The sequence below is a fragment of the Chelonoidis abingdonii genome, chromosome 3, assembly GCF_003597395.2.
Source record: "Chelonoidis abingdonii isolate Lonesome George chromosome 3, CheloAbing_2.0, whole genome shotgun sequence".
NCBI classification, from domain to species: Eukaryota; Metazoa; Chordata; order Testudines; family Testudinidae; genus Chelonoidis; species Chelonoidis abingdonii.
In genome coordinates, this window is record NC_133771.1 from 100,375,553 (window position 1) to 100,390,841 (window position 15,289).

Sequence of the window (15,289 nt, forward strand, 5' to 3'; positions counted from 1 at the left end):
TTGTTTATACTGTTCTGTATACTGTACACTGAAATGTAAGTATAATATTTATATTGCAATTGAGTTATATCATAAAAATGAGAAAGTAAGCATTTTTTCAGGAATGCTGTGCTGTAACAGTTTTGTATTTTTCTGTCTTATTTTGCAAGCAAGTAGCTCTTAAGTGAGGTGAAACTTGGGGTACACAGGACAACTCAGACTACTGAAAGAGGTAAGTAGTCTGGAAAGATTGAGAGCCATAGGGCTAGGGGAGCTCCTGGCTGTAACAAGTCACTGTCAGGCACAGCTAGGGGGCAGAAATTGGCAGTGCAGACCCTGGCGCTGTTGGGTGGTCCCTGGTGCAAGTGCAGCTCGCGGGCTAAATTGTCAGACGGGCTTTACTTTAATTGCTGTGGCTGAATGACGTGCCGAGAAGAACACGACTCCCCCAGTAACAGAGCAGGTGTAGACTCCCGCTCTCCCCGCCACAGAACGCCTGGGCTAGGGCGGCGGGGACTAAGCCTCTTCCGAGAGGCGGGGGGAGGAAGCGGAGGATCCTGGGAGCAGCGCGCGCATTATTTCCCGCAGCCCAGCGGCGCGCGCTTAGCCTCAACTGTTAGAGCAAAAGGGGAGGAGCCATCGCCTTCAATGTTGCGGAGGCGCGTCAGCACCGAGTCTCGGTGCGGCTGCGCGGCGATTGAGCGGCGGATTCGAACGGTCCCGGGGCCAGGAAGGGGCGGTTGGACCCGCGCGTGAATTGCCTCCCCGCCCTCTCCCCCACGCGGTGGCGGGCAGGATGAAGCGAGCGGCGCCCCGCAGCACCCTGCGGAACCTGATAAAGAGACACAAGCCCCAGCTTCGTCTGGCGGCCAACGCCGACCTGCTGGTGAGGGGAGCGGGGGGAGGCCCCCGAGTGCAGGGCGGGGACAGGGCCAAGGGATCTGCCCAGACGCGCGGCGGCTAATTCCTGCCCCTAGCAAACAAGCGCCCCTCCCCCAGCGACAGCGGCTCTGCAGCTTCTAACTGCCAGGCCGCGACAGGGGTAAGGAACCAGCTGCCCCGGGGGGGGGGCGGGGATGGGACACCGAGGGTGGGTCACCCTAGTGCGAGGGGATGCGGGGCTGCACCGCCCTTGGGGCTGTGGTGCGCCCCCCATATGTAACTGGTCCCTAGTTGCTTTGGGATTTTGGTTAACTGGAGAGTTGAGCTGCCCCTGCTTCGCTTATGTGTCTAGGTAGCTTCTGGGCACTGGGTGTGAGCTCAGCAGAGGTGCATTACAAGGTGCTGTCATCAGGGACACCAGACTGACCATCATATTGTTAATACTTAGGCTTGGAAGGATTAGGTTTTATCGGTAAATGGTTGATTTCACTGTAGTACACAGAAGCTAATGAAAAATATTGTTGTCAATAATAGATATTTGCAGATGGGCAAAGTAAGAAAAATGCTAATTGACAATATTATTTTATTTAAGGATATATACTTTAACTTGTGATAACTTGGGTTTTAATGGCTATAATACTTTAATTTTTTGAAGCTCAGGGCAGGTCTATACTTAAAATGCTGCATTGGCTACAGCTACACCACTTTTGTGCTTAAGTAAAGATGCTCCTATGCCAGAAGTGTGCAAACTATAGCCTGCGGGCCACATCTGGCCTATGGGACCGTCCTGCCCAGTCCCCGAACTACTGGCCTGGGAGGCTAGCCCCTGGCCCCTCCCCTGCTGTTCCCCCTCACCTGCAGCCTCAGCTTGCCTCGCCGCCGGAGCAATGCTCTGGATGTTGGGGCTGTGAGCTCCTGGGGCAGTGCAGCTACAGAGTCACGGCCTGACCCGGTGCTCTGTGCTGCATGGTGGCGGTGGTGTGGCCCAGCTCCAGCCAGGCAGTGCAGCTCTAGTGCTGCCAGCCACCGGTGCTCCAGGCAGCACAGTAAGGGGGATGTGGGGGGCGTGTTTGGATAGAGGACAAGGGAGTTCAGGGGATGGTCAAGGGGAGGGGATGTGGGGCAGTCAGAGGGGGAACAGGGGGTTGAATGGGGGCAGGAGTCCCAGGGAGGGGCAGATAGGAGGTGGCGGCTGGGCCACGACCCCGTCCCCTAACCGGCCCTTCATAAAATTTATGAAACCCGATGTGGCCCTCAGGCCACAAACTTTGCCAACCCCGTCCTATGCCGATGGGGGAGAGTCTAGTGTTGGCCTCGTTAATCTATCTCCACGCTAGCAATGTTGATGTGAGAGAAGCTCTCCTGCTGACATAGGGTACGTCTACACTGCACGATTATTTCGAATTAGCTTAAACCGATATTACAAAACAGATCTAATAAAATCGGTTTAGCGCGTCAACAGTGGGATCCCGACAAAAAAAATCGATTGTTGCGTCCATGGTCCCAAGCTACCCATCGATTTCAGAGCGGTGCATCTGTGGTAGCTGTTCCTCAGCTATCCCATAGTTCCCACTCGCGTGTTGAGAGCAGCAGTGCCTGAATGGGCGCAGAACACTGCCCGGGTGGTGCTGGGTACAGCCTCACCCCTCCCTTTGTGAAGGCAAGCAGACAACGCCTTTGGCGGCCTTTTTCCCGCGAGTGCATTGAGCAAACGCCATAGCACAGCAAATCTTTCCCTTTTTTTTCAACGTGGTGGTGGGGGGAATAAAACTGAGGGAGCTGTCCCTGAACGCACGCAGACACTGTGTTTGAACTAAAGACATTGGGAGCTCAGCCAAGAATGCAAATATTTCAGAGACTGCTGTGGACTGGGGGATAGCTGGAGTCTCAGTCCCCTCCTCCCTTCTAGCGTCCATTTGAGTCTCTGGCTTCCCGTTACGCTTGTCACACAGCGCTGTGTATCCTGGAGTTTTTTATTCAAACGCTTTGGCATTTCGTGTTCTGTGACGGAGCTGGATACAACAGATTTGTCTCCCCATACAGCGATCAGACTAGTATCTCCCCGTATGGTCTATGCTGGAGCTCTTTTTCGATTTTCAAAACTGCATCGCAGCCTTGCTGATCAGAGCCCACGCTGGAAAGCAAGGAAATGTAATTCAAAAGTTCGCGGGCTTTTTGTTTACCTGCCCGCTGCAATCCGAGTTCAGATTGCTGTCCAGAGCGGTAGTGCTGCACTCGGTGGAGCCGCCCGGAGGCCAATAACGTCATTTCCGTCCACATGAACCCTAATCCGAGTTATCACTATCGAATTTAGCGCTACTCCTCTCGTTGGGAGGAGTTCCGAAATCGATTTAAGGAGACGTTTGAAACGTCGATATTAATGACGACGTCGTGTGAACGGATACAGCGTTAAATCGGTATATCGGCCATTAAACCGATTTAAAGTCGCAGTGTAGACCTGGCCATAGTGCTATCTACACATGGAGTTAGATTAGTATAGCTATGTTGCTCAGGGGTATGGATTTTTCACACACCTGAGTAACAGTTATACTGATATAAGTCTGTAGGGTTTACCTGGCCTCAGTGTCTACTGTCTTTAAATTTTCTGACATACCAATAATTTCCTGCAACTATGAACAAATAAATTAATAAAATTGGAAAAATGCTTAAAATAAATATTGATATTATCCATCAGAATTATAAATAAAAATCACATTGTGCCAAGCCTGTTTTATTTTGCAGTTACCTCTACAGGCTGATCAGATCCAGACCCCTTTGTTACAGGTACTGTATGTACTGTAAATGACAGACTTTGCCTCCAAAGAGTGTACAATTTTTAATCTGTTATTTCTTTTAGAAAGGCTAAACAGGCTGGACTTTGAGGGAGATAAGGTAACACTAAGAGGATGTAGGCAATTTTTAGCTAATCAGAAGCAGTAATTGCATCTTCACACCTGCCTAGCTCTTATCATATTGCAGTTTTCCGTATATATTACTGCAAAGGTGAGTTAGCCATCAGTTAGTAACCGTATGGTTATTTGGCCAACTTATGATAAAATAACATATGAAACTGGTGTTTGGAGAGTTGTTTGTATATAGAAGCTATATTTTGGAAATGGGGACTTAAATGAGTGTAATGCTGTTGTGGGCCTGTGGCTGACTGTCAGTTAACTGAATTTTGGATAATAACAGAGATGCACTGCATGTATGCATCTTCAATTGTGCATTTTCTGGTAACGAGACCTGAATAACTTAGGCCTGAAGTTGAGCGATGGAATGTATTCCATCTAGTAATTTGAAGTGTACTAGCCACCAGGATTTCCTGGGTTCTGTTGTTCTCTGTATAGAACAAGTACATCTGGAAATACTAGGTGGACTCAAACAACTGGATAGAAGTCAGACATCTACTGCTGAATGTTCAGAAAACAGGGGTCAATGGAGTTACGCTGAGGCTGGGATGTACGGATGTTTTGGCCACACAGTATTTGTTCTGGCTGTAGAGATGGGATGGTAGCATAGGAAGTGTGACAGTAGCTGTTAGCCAAGGTAGGAGGATCCTTAGGTGGTAGGTTAATCAGACTTTATGGGAGTTTGTGCCAGTAGCACAAAGCTGCCCTCATGCACAGAAGTATCTGGGTCTATATGTTTGGGATGAGAATTGAATACTTTGATCCAGATTTGGAAGTGGTTTTCATGTTTTTGTTTGTAAATGAATTACTTATTTTAGAGGTGGAGGATGAAGATTTTTGTTTACTTTCACATATATAATTGAAGATACAAATTAGAAAAAGGTGTCTACAGTAGTACAAATTATTATATGTTTACATGCACAAAATATTTCACTTTAACGTATAAAACATTTTGAATTTAACATGGCATTTGGCAGAATTTCTGAGACTGGGATTTAGTGGATCTGAAGCTAGATCTAGATATACCAAATAAAAATAGAAATAATCATGTAGAAATAGCTATAGTCCATAACGTTGTATTTTAAGGAACTGCCCTAAAGTCACTTGCTTAAAACAATATATGGCAGACTCAGTGCTCAGAATGTGACATTAAACTAATCATTCTTGCAAAATTTAGTGTTAAAAACATCTGTAGTCAGTGAATATACTTGCTGTTGTAAGGAGAAGCTGGTTCTCCTGTGTTTTTAGAAAGAATGTCACAGGGTGGTGATCATCCATAGTTGTCAAGTGTATCACTTCTTTTGGCTACTGCTGATACTTTCTAGCAATATCAACTTCTATGAATTGACAAGTAGAAACTCAAACAGTTGATATGCCTGGATGTACATTGGACTCTGGTAGAAAGAGCACAGATCCCATGGTATAACTGTCTTCCTAACAAGATTTGAAAATTGTGTTCTGGCTTTTCTATCGCAGTCAGTATTTACGGCTTGTCTTTTCCCAAAATGACAGCATAATTTAGGGAGGATAAGGTTGCACATTTCAGATATGACAAGAACTATTAGCTAGTTCCTGAACTAGATAAGGGCTAGGTCACAAAAGGACTTAAGCAGCTAATTGCCACTTCAGGTGCCTAAATCCCAGTATCAGGCCCTACTGGGATTCACAATACCCTGCTCAGCTGCCACCTCATCCCTAGGTGCCTGTGTTTCTGCCTGCCTTCCTGAGCACTGCAGCCCCATGCCAGGCTTCTAGACACCTAAGCCCCAGAGTGATGCAGGAACTGAGGAAAGATAGGTGGTGTTCTATGCCTGTGGGGCCTGATCTTGTAAGTCTGCTCAGAACTTGGCTGCTGGATCAGTCCCCTGTAGGTGAGCTTGCACAAAATGTCTGAGGGTGAGAGGAAAAGGAGGCCTTACATCATAACATTTAGCTTGGTGGTTAGGGTACTCACCTGGGATATGGGGGGATTCCCAGGTCAAGTTCACCTGATAGGAAGAAGGGATTTACACAGGGATCTATCGTTCTCAGGGGAGGGCCCTAACCATTGAGCTATGGGATATTCTGAGAGGGAGCGCCCTCTCTCTCTCCTGTTGATGCTCTTGCCATAGGTGAGTACATTCTTGAGGTAGGGAGTGTGGCAGCTGAGCCCACTCTGCAATCACCCTTCAGCAGCGGCTCCTGCCTGCTGGAGCTGGGCCTGGCTGCCTGTTCCAGCTCATTGGCTCTTCCAGCTTGCAGATTGGGAAGAGCCTGCCACAGCATCATTTGACATGTGTTTCTGCACATGAGTGGGGTCTCACCCTTCGTGGCTAGGGTGACCAGGTGTCCGGTTTTTGACTGGAACATCCAGTTGAAAAGAGACCCTGGCATCTCCGGCCAGATCTTGGAAGAGTGTTGATATTTTCATAATGTAATAAGATACTGTAATGATAAATATTAACAATGAATAGTGTGTAATAAGCATGTCATAAAAACAAATTTTATATCTCCAAGATCACTGCTTTTATAATTTGTGCTGAACTAAAGGAGAAAATCCCTGGAAATATTCATTTTTAGGAGAGGGTTTGCAGGACTTAACATTTTAGTGAAAGGGGTTCACAAAGTGTTGGTTTGGGAACCACTGGTGTACATGGTTTCCACATCAATTTAAGGGATTTTCCCCATTGATAAGTAATCCACATCTCTTAAGAAGCAGTAGCTAGTTTCATGGAAGAATCCTTTTGTTGACCTAGGTGCATCTACACACTGGGGGTTAGGTGGATCTAACTACAGTGTTCAGGGCACAAACCTTTTCACAGCCCTGAGTGACGTAGCTTGGTCGACCTAAGTTTTGGATATAGACCAGGGCTTGAACAGAAATTTATGAGGTGACTGAACATCACATTTTGGTTGTAGTACTAACCCAGCTGCCTGCCCACCTGAGTTTCAGGACCCAGTCTCTTCTGTCCTGCATCATCTATCTTTCCACTCGCCACATGCCACAAATATAGTAAAAGCATGTGGCAGTCTGTTTTTCAGCTGACTTAGAGGACTTGGATCTTTTGTAAGGTCTCAAGTTGTGGAGTTGCAGGCTCTCCTCCAGTTTGAAGTAATGGTAGAACAATACTCTATTTGACTGCTTTATTTTAGAACCGCAGACATGTATCTGAATTACAGAAACTACCTCGGATATCAGCCTGCCCTCCTTGTTTGCAGCATTGGTGCTGAATCTTAAGAAATAGATCTTGGTCTATCCTTTCATTCCAGGTAAATCCTCCACTGACCAGTTTAAGGCACATCAGCTGGACAATGTGAAGAAGCTTGTAGTGATTCTTTCTGTACTTTTCTCTTGGGGTAAAATGGAGGTGTTTACTCTTTAATGCTGCCATTTTGACAGCTTCATGCTTACAAATATTTTTCTAATTAATGCGAGTTCAGTGTATTATAATGTGATGTCATTGTTGCAAATGAGTAGTGTAGAATTTTGTCTTGTATAGTACCTTTTCTGCTTGATATACTAGTATACCTCTACCCCAATATAATGCAACCCGATATAACACAAATTTGGATGTAACGCAGTAAAACAGCGCTCCAAGGAGGCGGGGCTGCACGCTCCAGTGGATCAAAGCAAGTTCAATATAACGTGGTTTCACCTATAACACAGTAAGATTTTTTTGGTTCCCAAGTGTTAGAGCAAAGGTCAACTATTTGCTTATGTCAATCCTCTGCTTATCAACCCAGTATCATCCCAGTTGATCCTTGCACACACGTAGCCCTTCTTGAATGCATGTACACAAAATACCCAGTAAGAAGATGTTAAACAGATCCAAATTATCTCTAAAAAGGAATTCAAGAAATGCATGGGCTAGCAGAATTTATGCACGTAAAGTTGTTTGTAACCTAGTATATAAAGCCTGCTCTGAGCTAATAAGGTGTGTCTTTTCCCTCTGGCACTAGCCGAGGAAAAAGCACCCGTTCAGCTGACCGATAATAAAAGTTTGGTACCCGTCTTCTTGTCTTCCATGCCTCCTTGGGGTAATTGAGTAGCTCCAGGGGGAAAAGAGCCCGTTTGGCTAACACGAGGACAGCGTTATATCTGGGTAGAAGCGTATAATATACAATTCTTCAGTGACTGGATGAAATGTGTGTGCTTAGGTACTTAGCAATAACTCACCTGCTTGGACATTCCCATCAGTTTTATTGAGCGGATCACTTTTTTTTCTTTTTTCCATTCCACTTGGGTTGGCCTAGCCTCTTTTTAAAAAAAAAGTTTTAAATTATTTCTGAAATATTTATTATTTTATCTGTTTTATTGGGGAACACTCTTATTTTTCTTATACTGGTATATATATATATTTTTTTAAATCTCTGATTGCAGGGGAAAACTTCTCAAAACTGGGAAAACATTGCTATTAAAAATAGAATAAGAACACAGCTGGTCAGAGGAAAAGCTTCTTTAAAGATGGCTTTCAAATGAAGATTTTTTTCTTTTGATGCTACAGTAGAGTATAGATGTCAGTAGAGGGAATTCATTTTTCAATTTCTTTTAAGAGTTTAAAATGTGGAAAGTTAGTGTAGTTACCATTTTCCAAAAGTTTAATCCCCATGTTGATATGTTCAATAATCCAGGTTCTCATGCTGAACATTTTTTTAGTGCCACTGTTGTTTGAATGTTTTAAATGGTCTTTGCATGAGTAGTTAAAATTTTTTAATCATATTAAAAATGGCTTTGATAGTTTGCCAGGCAAACCTGCAAGAATGTCTGCTTTTTATATAGTACATATATTTATGTAAAAATTGGCATGATTTGGAAATATCGGTTGCATATTAATACTTGTATAGTTCAGCAGATTAAAATAATTTATCCATGTGGTATGCTAGCATTAAAAATATGCTTGTCCTCAACAGTAGATCCTATTTGTGTATTGTATGTCTGTTACCAAAGTATTTCCAGTAAATAAACTCTGAATTGTATTCTTTTCTTGTTATATAATTTTCTAGCTTTGCAGAACAGATATCGAGAGAAATAAGCAAGAAATTGCTTTTATATGTTTTATGCTGACATGATATGAAGGAAATATTAATTAATAAGCATATTTCAGCTGTCTTTTGTAAACTTTCTGGTTGAGAATACATTTTTTATGTTGTAGATTTTATATAAATCTCACAAATGAAAGATTTTCTCTAATCTTTTTCTCTTCTAAATGAAACGTGTTAAGCGTTTTACCCTATTTTAAAATTCAACTATTAGAACATAAGAATGGCCATACTGGGTCAGACCAAAGGTCCGTCTAGCCCAGTATCCTGTTTTCCGACAGTGGCCAATACCAGGTGCCCCAGAGGGAATGAACAGAACAGGTAATCAAGTGATCCGTGCCCTGTCACCCATTTCCCAGCTTCTGGCAAACTTTTAAAATACCATTGACCATCTACTATCCTGTATCAGTTTTAAGCTAGTCACATAGAATAAAACCTCTGCAGTAGGAAATAAGTGTGTAGTGGGACATAATATGAACTCAAATGTGTATAAATTTATAGTTGAAAACTTAAAAGACCCAAGTCTGCCCTTGATCCATGACTGAATTTCCATTGCTGTCAATGGAAATTACATGTGGGGGTCAAGAGCAGTGTATCATGGTCTTAATTGTGCTGTATTAAGATTACAGGAGTGGGTTTACTCAAGTAGTCCATTGAAGTTAATGGGGCTACTTGTGAGTAAATGTTTTTGGGAATTAGGCCTCTGGTGACTGGCTATTTTAAACTGTACAATCTGTAGTTTAATTTCTCCTTTTTTCCTCTTCCCTTTGAGAACTGAGACACTACATTTATTAAGAGATTAATTTTTAATCACCTGTTTGGCACTTGCATCTTATGATTTTAAGTTCATCTTTAAGAAGCCATTTGTTTTGATAGGGGTTATTCCATTAATCAGTGGGGTATAGTCTATTCTTTGTTTGAAATCTGCTTGGTTCAAGAAGGGGTGTGTGTGTATTTAGGGGGAGGTGAGGGAGTTTAGGGCTCCTTTATGCTAGTCCCATCATAAATTAGATTATGTCTACACTCTCACTTTCGTCAGTATAATTTATGTCACTCGGGGTTGAAAAAGCCACTTCCCGAGCAACATAAATTACACTGACCTGAGCGCTGGTGTGGACAGCAGGAGAACTTCTCCCGCTGACATAGCTATCACTGCTCGTGGAGGCTAGGGTAATTAAGCCTATGGGAGAGCACTGTCCCCTCAATTTAGAACAGTTAAGTTGGAGAGTTTACAGTGGCACAGCTGCATTAGTCCAGCTATGGTACTGCAAGCTGTCTACTGTAGCCATAGCCTGAGGGTTGAGTATTGATGGAGCAGAGCACTACCCCTTCATTAATGTCATCTGCAATATAGACAGGGTGTGAGGGATCATTTCCTTTGACCCAGGAGACAAGTGCTGCTGCTTTGCACTTCAGGATTGGAAATGAGTCTTGGACTAACATAGGGGAAGAATAGTCCACAAACTAATTTGGGAAAAACTTGGTGATGGCAGGGAAGAGTTAACTGGTCACATGGTACTAATTGCTGCTTTTTTTCCCCCAACAAAGAATGGTCAGATAAAGAAAAGCTGTCTCTGAAAATAATTGTAGGTAAATATTCAGCACAAAGTGAGAGGGCTCAAGGGAGATTCATAAAATCCAAAGTAAATACAGGATTTTTAGTTACTGACAAACTAAATGAGTACATGGTTTGAATGAGAGAGTGTAAATCCTAGTCATAGACAGGACTTTTTTAGGAAAGTATTGGGAAACACCAAAATATATTATGTAGGAGCCTACAGGGGTGTGTGTGAGGCTTTTTTTTTTTTTTTTAGTATAGACACTTTAAAAAAGTTTGACTAAATTGAAGCTGTGTGCAGGACATTTTGGGGGCAAGAAATGTTCAGGGTTAGAAAATTAAACTGTAGATTGGTAATAGAGTTTTCCCATAAAACCCTTCACAGGAATTCTGAAATATTTTGCTGCATCTTTCGAGTTAAAGGATCGATACTTTATTTTTAAAAAGGCATTTGCTAAATCAGTATAAATGATAGTTTAAAAGCATTTTGTTGGAAAATTATTTGACTGCATTGATGTTTTGTTCTTCAAAGGTGCATTTGAACTTCTTACTGTTTCTCCATCGATTAGCAGAAGAAGCCAGGGCAAATGCTTTCGAGAACAAGAGTAAAACAATTAAATCTGAACATGCCATGGCGGCAGCAAAGGTAATAAAATAAAAGTTGAAATTTCTCTCTCCCTTCTTTGCTTAAACACTTAATATTAAAAGTTTACTGATAAGGTTGCATAGTTACTATACAAAAGCCAGGATATACAACAGTAAAGATTCCTAGAGCATGTTATCTTTGCTATGTTTTTTTATTTGTAAACAAAACATTTAAAAAAATAAAACAACCCTCAAAATATCTTAATCCTCGGGCACCTTAACAATAATAAAAAAGTCACAATGTTGTAAAATCCACTACAATAACATCAGATAAACTGACCGCACATCAACATACTCTCCATCTCTTCCCATAATCTCAAATTTAAAAACTTTCCAAAACGAAGACCATTATTTCCCTGCCCTTTGATCTCTTGGTGTGGGGAGTGATGAAAATCTGGACTCTTCCAGACCAAGGACAAGATCAAGTGCCATAGTGGAGGGGTGTTTTTGGAAAATGCTGTTATATCAAGGGAGCTGTAGGTTGAGTGGCTCTGCTGATTTTAACTGCAAAAAGGGGGGGAGGGATAGCTCAGTGGTTTGAGCATTGGCCTGCTAAATCCAGGGTTGTGAGCTCTATCCTTGAGGGGGCCATTTAGGGAACTGGGGTAAAAATCTGCTTTGAGCAGGGGGTTGGACTAGATGACCTCCTGAGGTCCCTTCCAACCCTGATATTCTATGAATACCCATGAGTCTGTTGCCAGTGGGGAGATGAGGAATATCATCTTGAGCCCAGGCTAAGAAAGGTGCTCTGAGAGAGCTTCAGAAGTAGATTGCATGAAACAACAAAAAGCAGTTCAAGACAAACATCAGCAGAAGGCATCTGCTGCTCCTTCCAGTCCTAGACCCCCACTTGTTTCTCTCTCTCTCTGCCCTGTTCCCTTTAGGCAAGGGAGGCACTGAGTGGAGTGTGAGAGAGGAACACTTAAGGGTAAGGCCTCATCCAGAACTCAATCTTTCAGATGCTGAGTCACTTTAGTAGGATTGGAAAAAATGATGCCACTCAGCTTTAACATATTGGAGGCCCACCACCCTATGCTTACTAAACTTTCTAGTCCTATTTTTCTTGTAAAATATTTGCTGGATATATTTCTGCTATTTAACACAAAATATAGAAGATGTGCAGTGTGGCCATGTTAAATATTGCAGTTAGAATCTTTTAACTGTGTAAATCTTAACATTATTTAAATATCTTTGCTCTTCTATTTTTTTTAAGTGAAAAGATGAAGAAAGAAGAAATTGCCTTGTTTTAATAATAACACTTAAATGATCCCAGTTGGGCTGAGAAGTGAATTTCTCAATTTAAACTCTAAACCAGAAAATGCCTAGTCAAAAGTTTTGGTGCCCTTTGCGTAAATTTTAAAAAAACAAACAAAAAAACAATATGAAGCATTACAAACAAAAATCAAGCCATAACAGCAGTAAAATCACATTTTATAACCTCTTGTGCTATCTAGATATAATGGGGTCAGAGCATTAAGGGATGTGGTAAGAGCTTTGAAGAATGATTTACACTTCTGGGTTGTCTCTAGAAAACATTTGTTCTAGAAAGTTTTGCTTTTGAAGTTGCATTTTGTCTATGTTCTGTGATATGAATTTCAATATGACTGATTTTGTTTACTTATATGCTCACTGTGATTCAATGTTGAGTATATGTTCCTTCACTTTCACAGGTTATCTTAAAGAAGAGCAGAGGCTAGGAAATCAAGAAGTACTCTCTCTAATCCTGCTTGCTTTACCCAGTGTAAAGATCCTCAGTTGGTATAAATAAGCATAATTTCATTTCTCAGTTTACCTTTGAGGAATTGGGCTTATATTTTTAAGAAACATTCATGTTTATATGTGATATGCATTCCTTTATACACGGGTCTCTTACCAAAGCACAAGGCAAACATTTGTGGTGAAAATAGGGTTGGTTTTTTTGTTTTTTTGTTTTTTTGTTTTTTTATAATGTAAGTTTTCGGCTGCATCTTCAACTAAAATACTGGGAAAAGCCTATAGCATTTCCCTTCCATGTGTTTACTGTAGTCATATTCCTAATTAGAAAGTGTTTCTTCTTATATTAATCATTCTAAGAGAGACTTATTAATGAGGAGTTTACTCTGCATGTCAGTTTAGTTCTTGTTATTCAGATAAAATGTTGGCTTCTTAAAGAAGACTGACAGTTTGACTATGTTGCATCAAATATCTTGGTTTCATTTTGTTTAAATGTCTCGATTCACAGCCTTAATTAGTGAAATACTTGTGCTGTTCTTAAAAATTTACTTGAATAAACCTTCTATATTTTTTGGGACTGGTAATGGGATACAGAAGCTTTATTTTTAGATGGTGCCCTAACTTCTCCCAAAATTGCTCCATTGACTATCCCGTGGTTTGTGTCAAATGAGCTGATGGTCTTAATTCAGGTCCTTGTGGACAGGTGCACTTCATAAAAATAACCACTACAGCTGATATCAATTGCTGTGCTTGAAATTAGACCTAGAAGAGACATCAAGGATCAGCTAGGCATGGACACTGTGCTGCTCTCTGCACTCTTCTTTTCTCTGGGCTGAGTCTCAGTGGTGTGTGGATATGTTGTATGTATTTTACATATATAGTGCTTCAATTTCAAGTGTCTGGAATCCTTATGAAACTCTACTTTTTAAAATGTAGACTTGTATCTTATTCTTTTGTGCGATAACACTTTGTTCTTTTGTGTTACTTTGTGACTTATGTAACATTAGTTAACAGTGCTTCATGTATGCATATCAGTTAATTATTTTTCATTGAACAGAAAAAAAATAAAAACTTTTTGTATAACATAGTTGTGTTGAATTGTCTTATACTGTTAATATGTTAACAGGAGTCAAAGTATGCAAAGATAAATCGAACAGGAATTTATACCAAATGAAAATATTCAGATCTATTTAAGCAGATTGTAGTAAAATTTAAATCCAAATGCATATAATGTACAAATAGCATGCCTCTTACTATATTTTAAATCCTGCATTCTAGTACAATTTGGTGTATTCTTATGGTAAAATACCTAAACTGCTCTTCAGGAGTGTTTTTAAAAGTTTTATCCATAGCAGTATACAGGGAGGGGAGATGACTTCTGTCGGGTTCAGTTATTTCGTTTTGTGTTCTTGCTCTTCAGTACCATTAGCTTGTGGATGGGGAGAAAGATGAGAGAGATGCTCTAGCTCTACCTCTATCATTCAGCTCTTCTCATCTAGTGGTACCAGAGCAGAGGATGGAGACGGGAAGAGGAAAGATGCTAAAGGTCTCCCTCTTGCCCTACCCACTTTCAGTGCCACTAGCTGATGAGTGGGAAGAGAAGGTGCTCCAGTGCTTGGACTCATCTGTCTCTCCTTTTTCCTCTCCTTTATATTCATACCTATAACGAAAAGTGAGGGGGAGGATGTGTAGTAGAGGGAAAGCTGAGGGGACAGTAAGTCATGAAGGAAGCAGAGGGAATGAATGGAGGGATATTGAGCCAGTATGCCTTAGAAAGACCTTAATAGAAAAGGTCTAAGGCAAAACTAAGTATTCTAGTATTTTGTCAGCCACCATGAATCTTTTACCTACCATCAGCACAGCCTTTCCTGGGTGCAGTTCAGAAGATGATACAGTTATTTGCAAAACTAGTGCACCTGAATCTCCAGCTAAACCCTATATTCTAGCAAATTTGAATAATCTGGTGTATAGGTAGGTTGTTTAGGTTCAACTGTGCACTTTTTATATGTTTCCAAGGATTGTCAGGCAGAAATGGTATGATGTATTGCAAGAGGCTATATTCATATATAATATAGAAAAAGTACTCTCATTTTGTGGTGGTTGAGAAATTAAGCATATAATGCTTAATGAGCATATAATTAAGGTACTGTGATAAATATGCACAAAAGCAAGAGTTAAGGTTACAGAAAGAACTTGAACAATGACATTTCCTACTTTTTGAATGCTTAGTTGTACAACTATCTTTACATCCTCTTAAAAATGCTTTTGTGTTTGGTGTTTCCTAGAGTTTTGTAAAAGCTAAATCTGTTTCATTCTCTAGAATCTGGCTTTTGAAGCACTGCTGGCTTGCAAATATTGCTAGGGGTGCGTGGAAATGCTATAAATCTGAAACTGACTGAACACACTTAGATTCTGTCTCAGGCATATTAGGAGGACATGAGAAGAAGCCACTCTTACAAAGCTTAGTAGCTTCTCTGCCAGGAAGACAAGGCAAAACTCTAAACAATTTTTTTACCCTCTTGAAACATTGACCAATGTTCCACGTTCCCACTACCAACACCTCAACACCCAGAACCTTTCCACA

General features: G+C 41.4%; 1 protein-coding gene across 1 annotated transcript; it reads left to right on the top strand.

The window, feature by feature from the left end:
- The first annotated feature begins 538 nt into the window (after nucleotides 1-538).
- CENPW (centromere protein W) lies at nucleotides 539-13,776 on the top strand. Its single transcript, XM_032782651.2, has 3 exons — nucleotides 539-865; nucleotides 10,880-10,993; nucleotides 12,663-13,776. Exons 1-3 carry the CDS (start codon nucleotides 776-778, stop codon nucleotides 12,687-12,689), a joined length of 231 nt encoding a protein of 76 aa, XP_032638542.1. The 5' UTR covers nucleotides 539-775; the 3' UTR covers nucleotides 12,690-13,776.
- Nucleotides 13,777-15,289: the final 1,513 nt, after the last annotated feature.

Excerpts from the sequence above, each read along its gene's own strand:
- CENPW (XM_032782651.2), top strand. The coding sequence starts at position 776 with ATGAAGCGAGCGGCGCCCCGCAGCACCCTGCGGAACCTGATAAAGAGA. Across the intron at positions 866-10,879 it reads CGGCCAACGCCGACCTGCTG|GTGCATTTGAACTTCTTACT; the intron begins GTGAGGGGAGCG and ends TGTTCTTCAAAG. Across the intron at positions 10,994-12,662 it reads ATGCCATGGCGGCAGCAAAG|GTTATCTTAAAGAAGAGCAG; the intron begins GTAATAAAATAA and ends TCACTTTCACAG.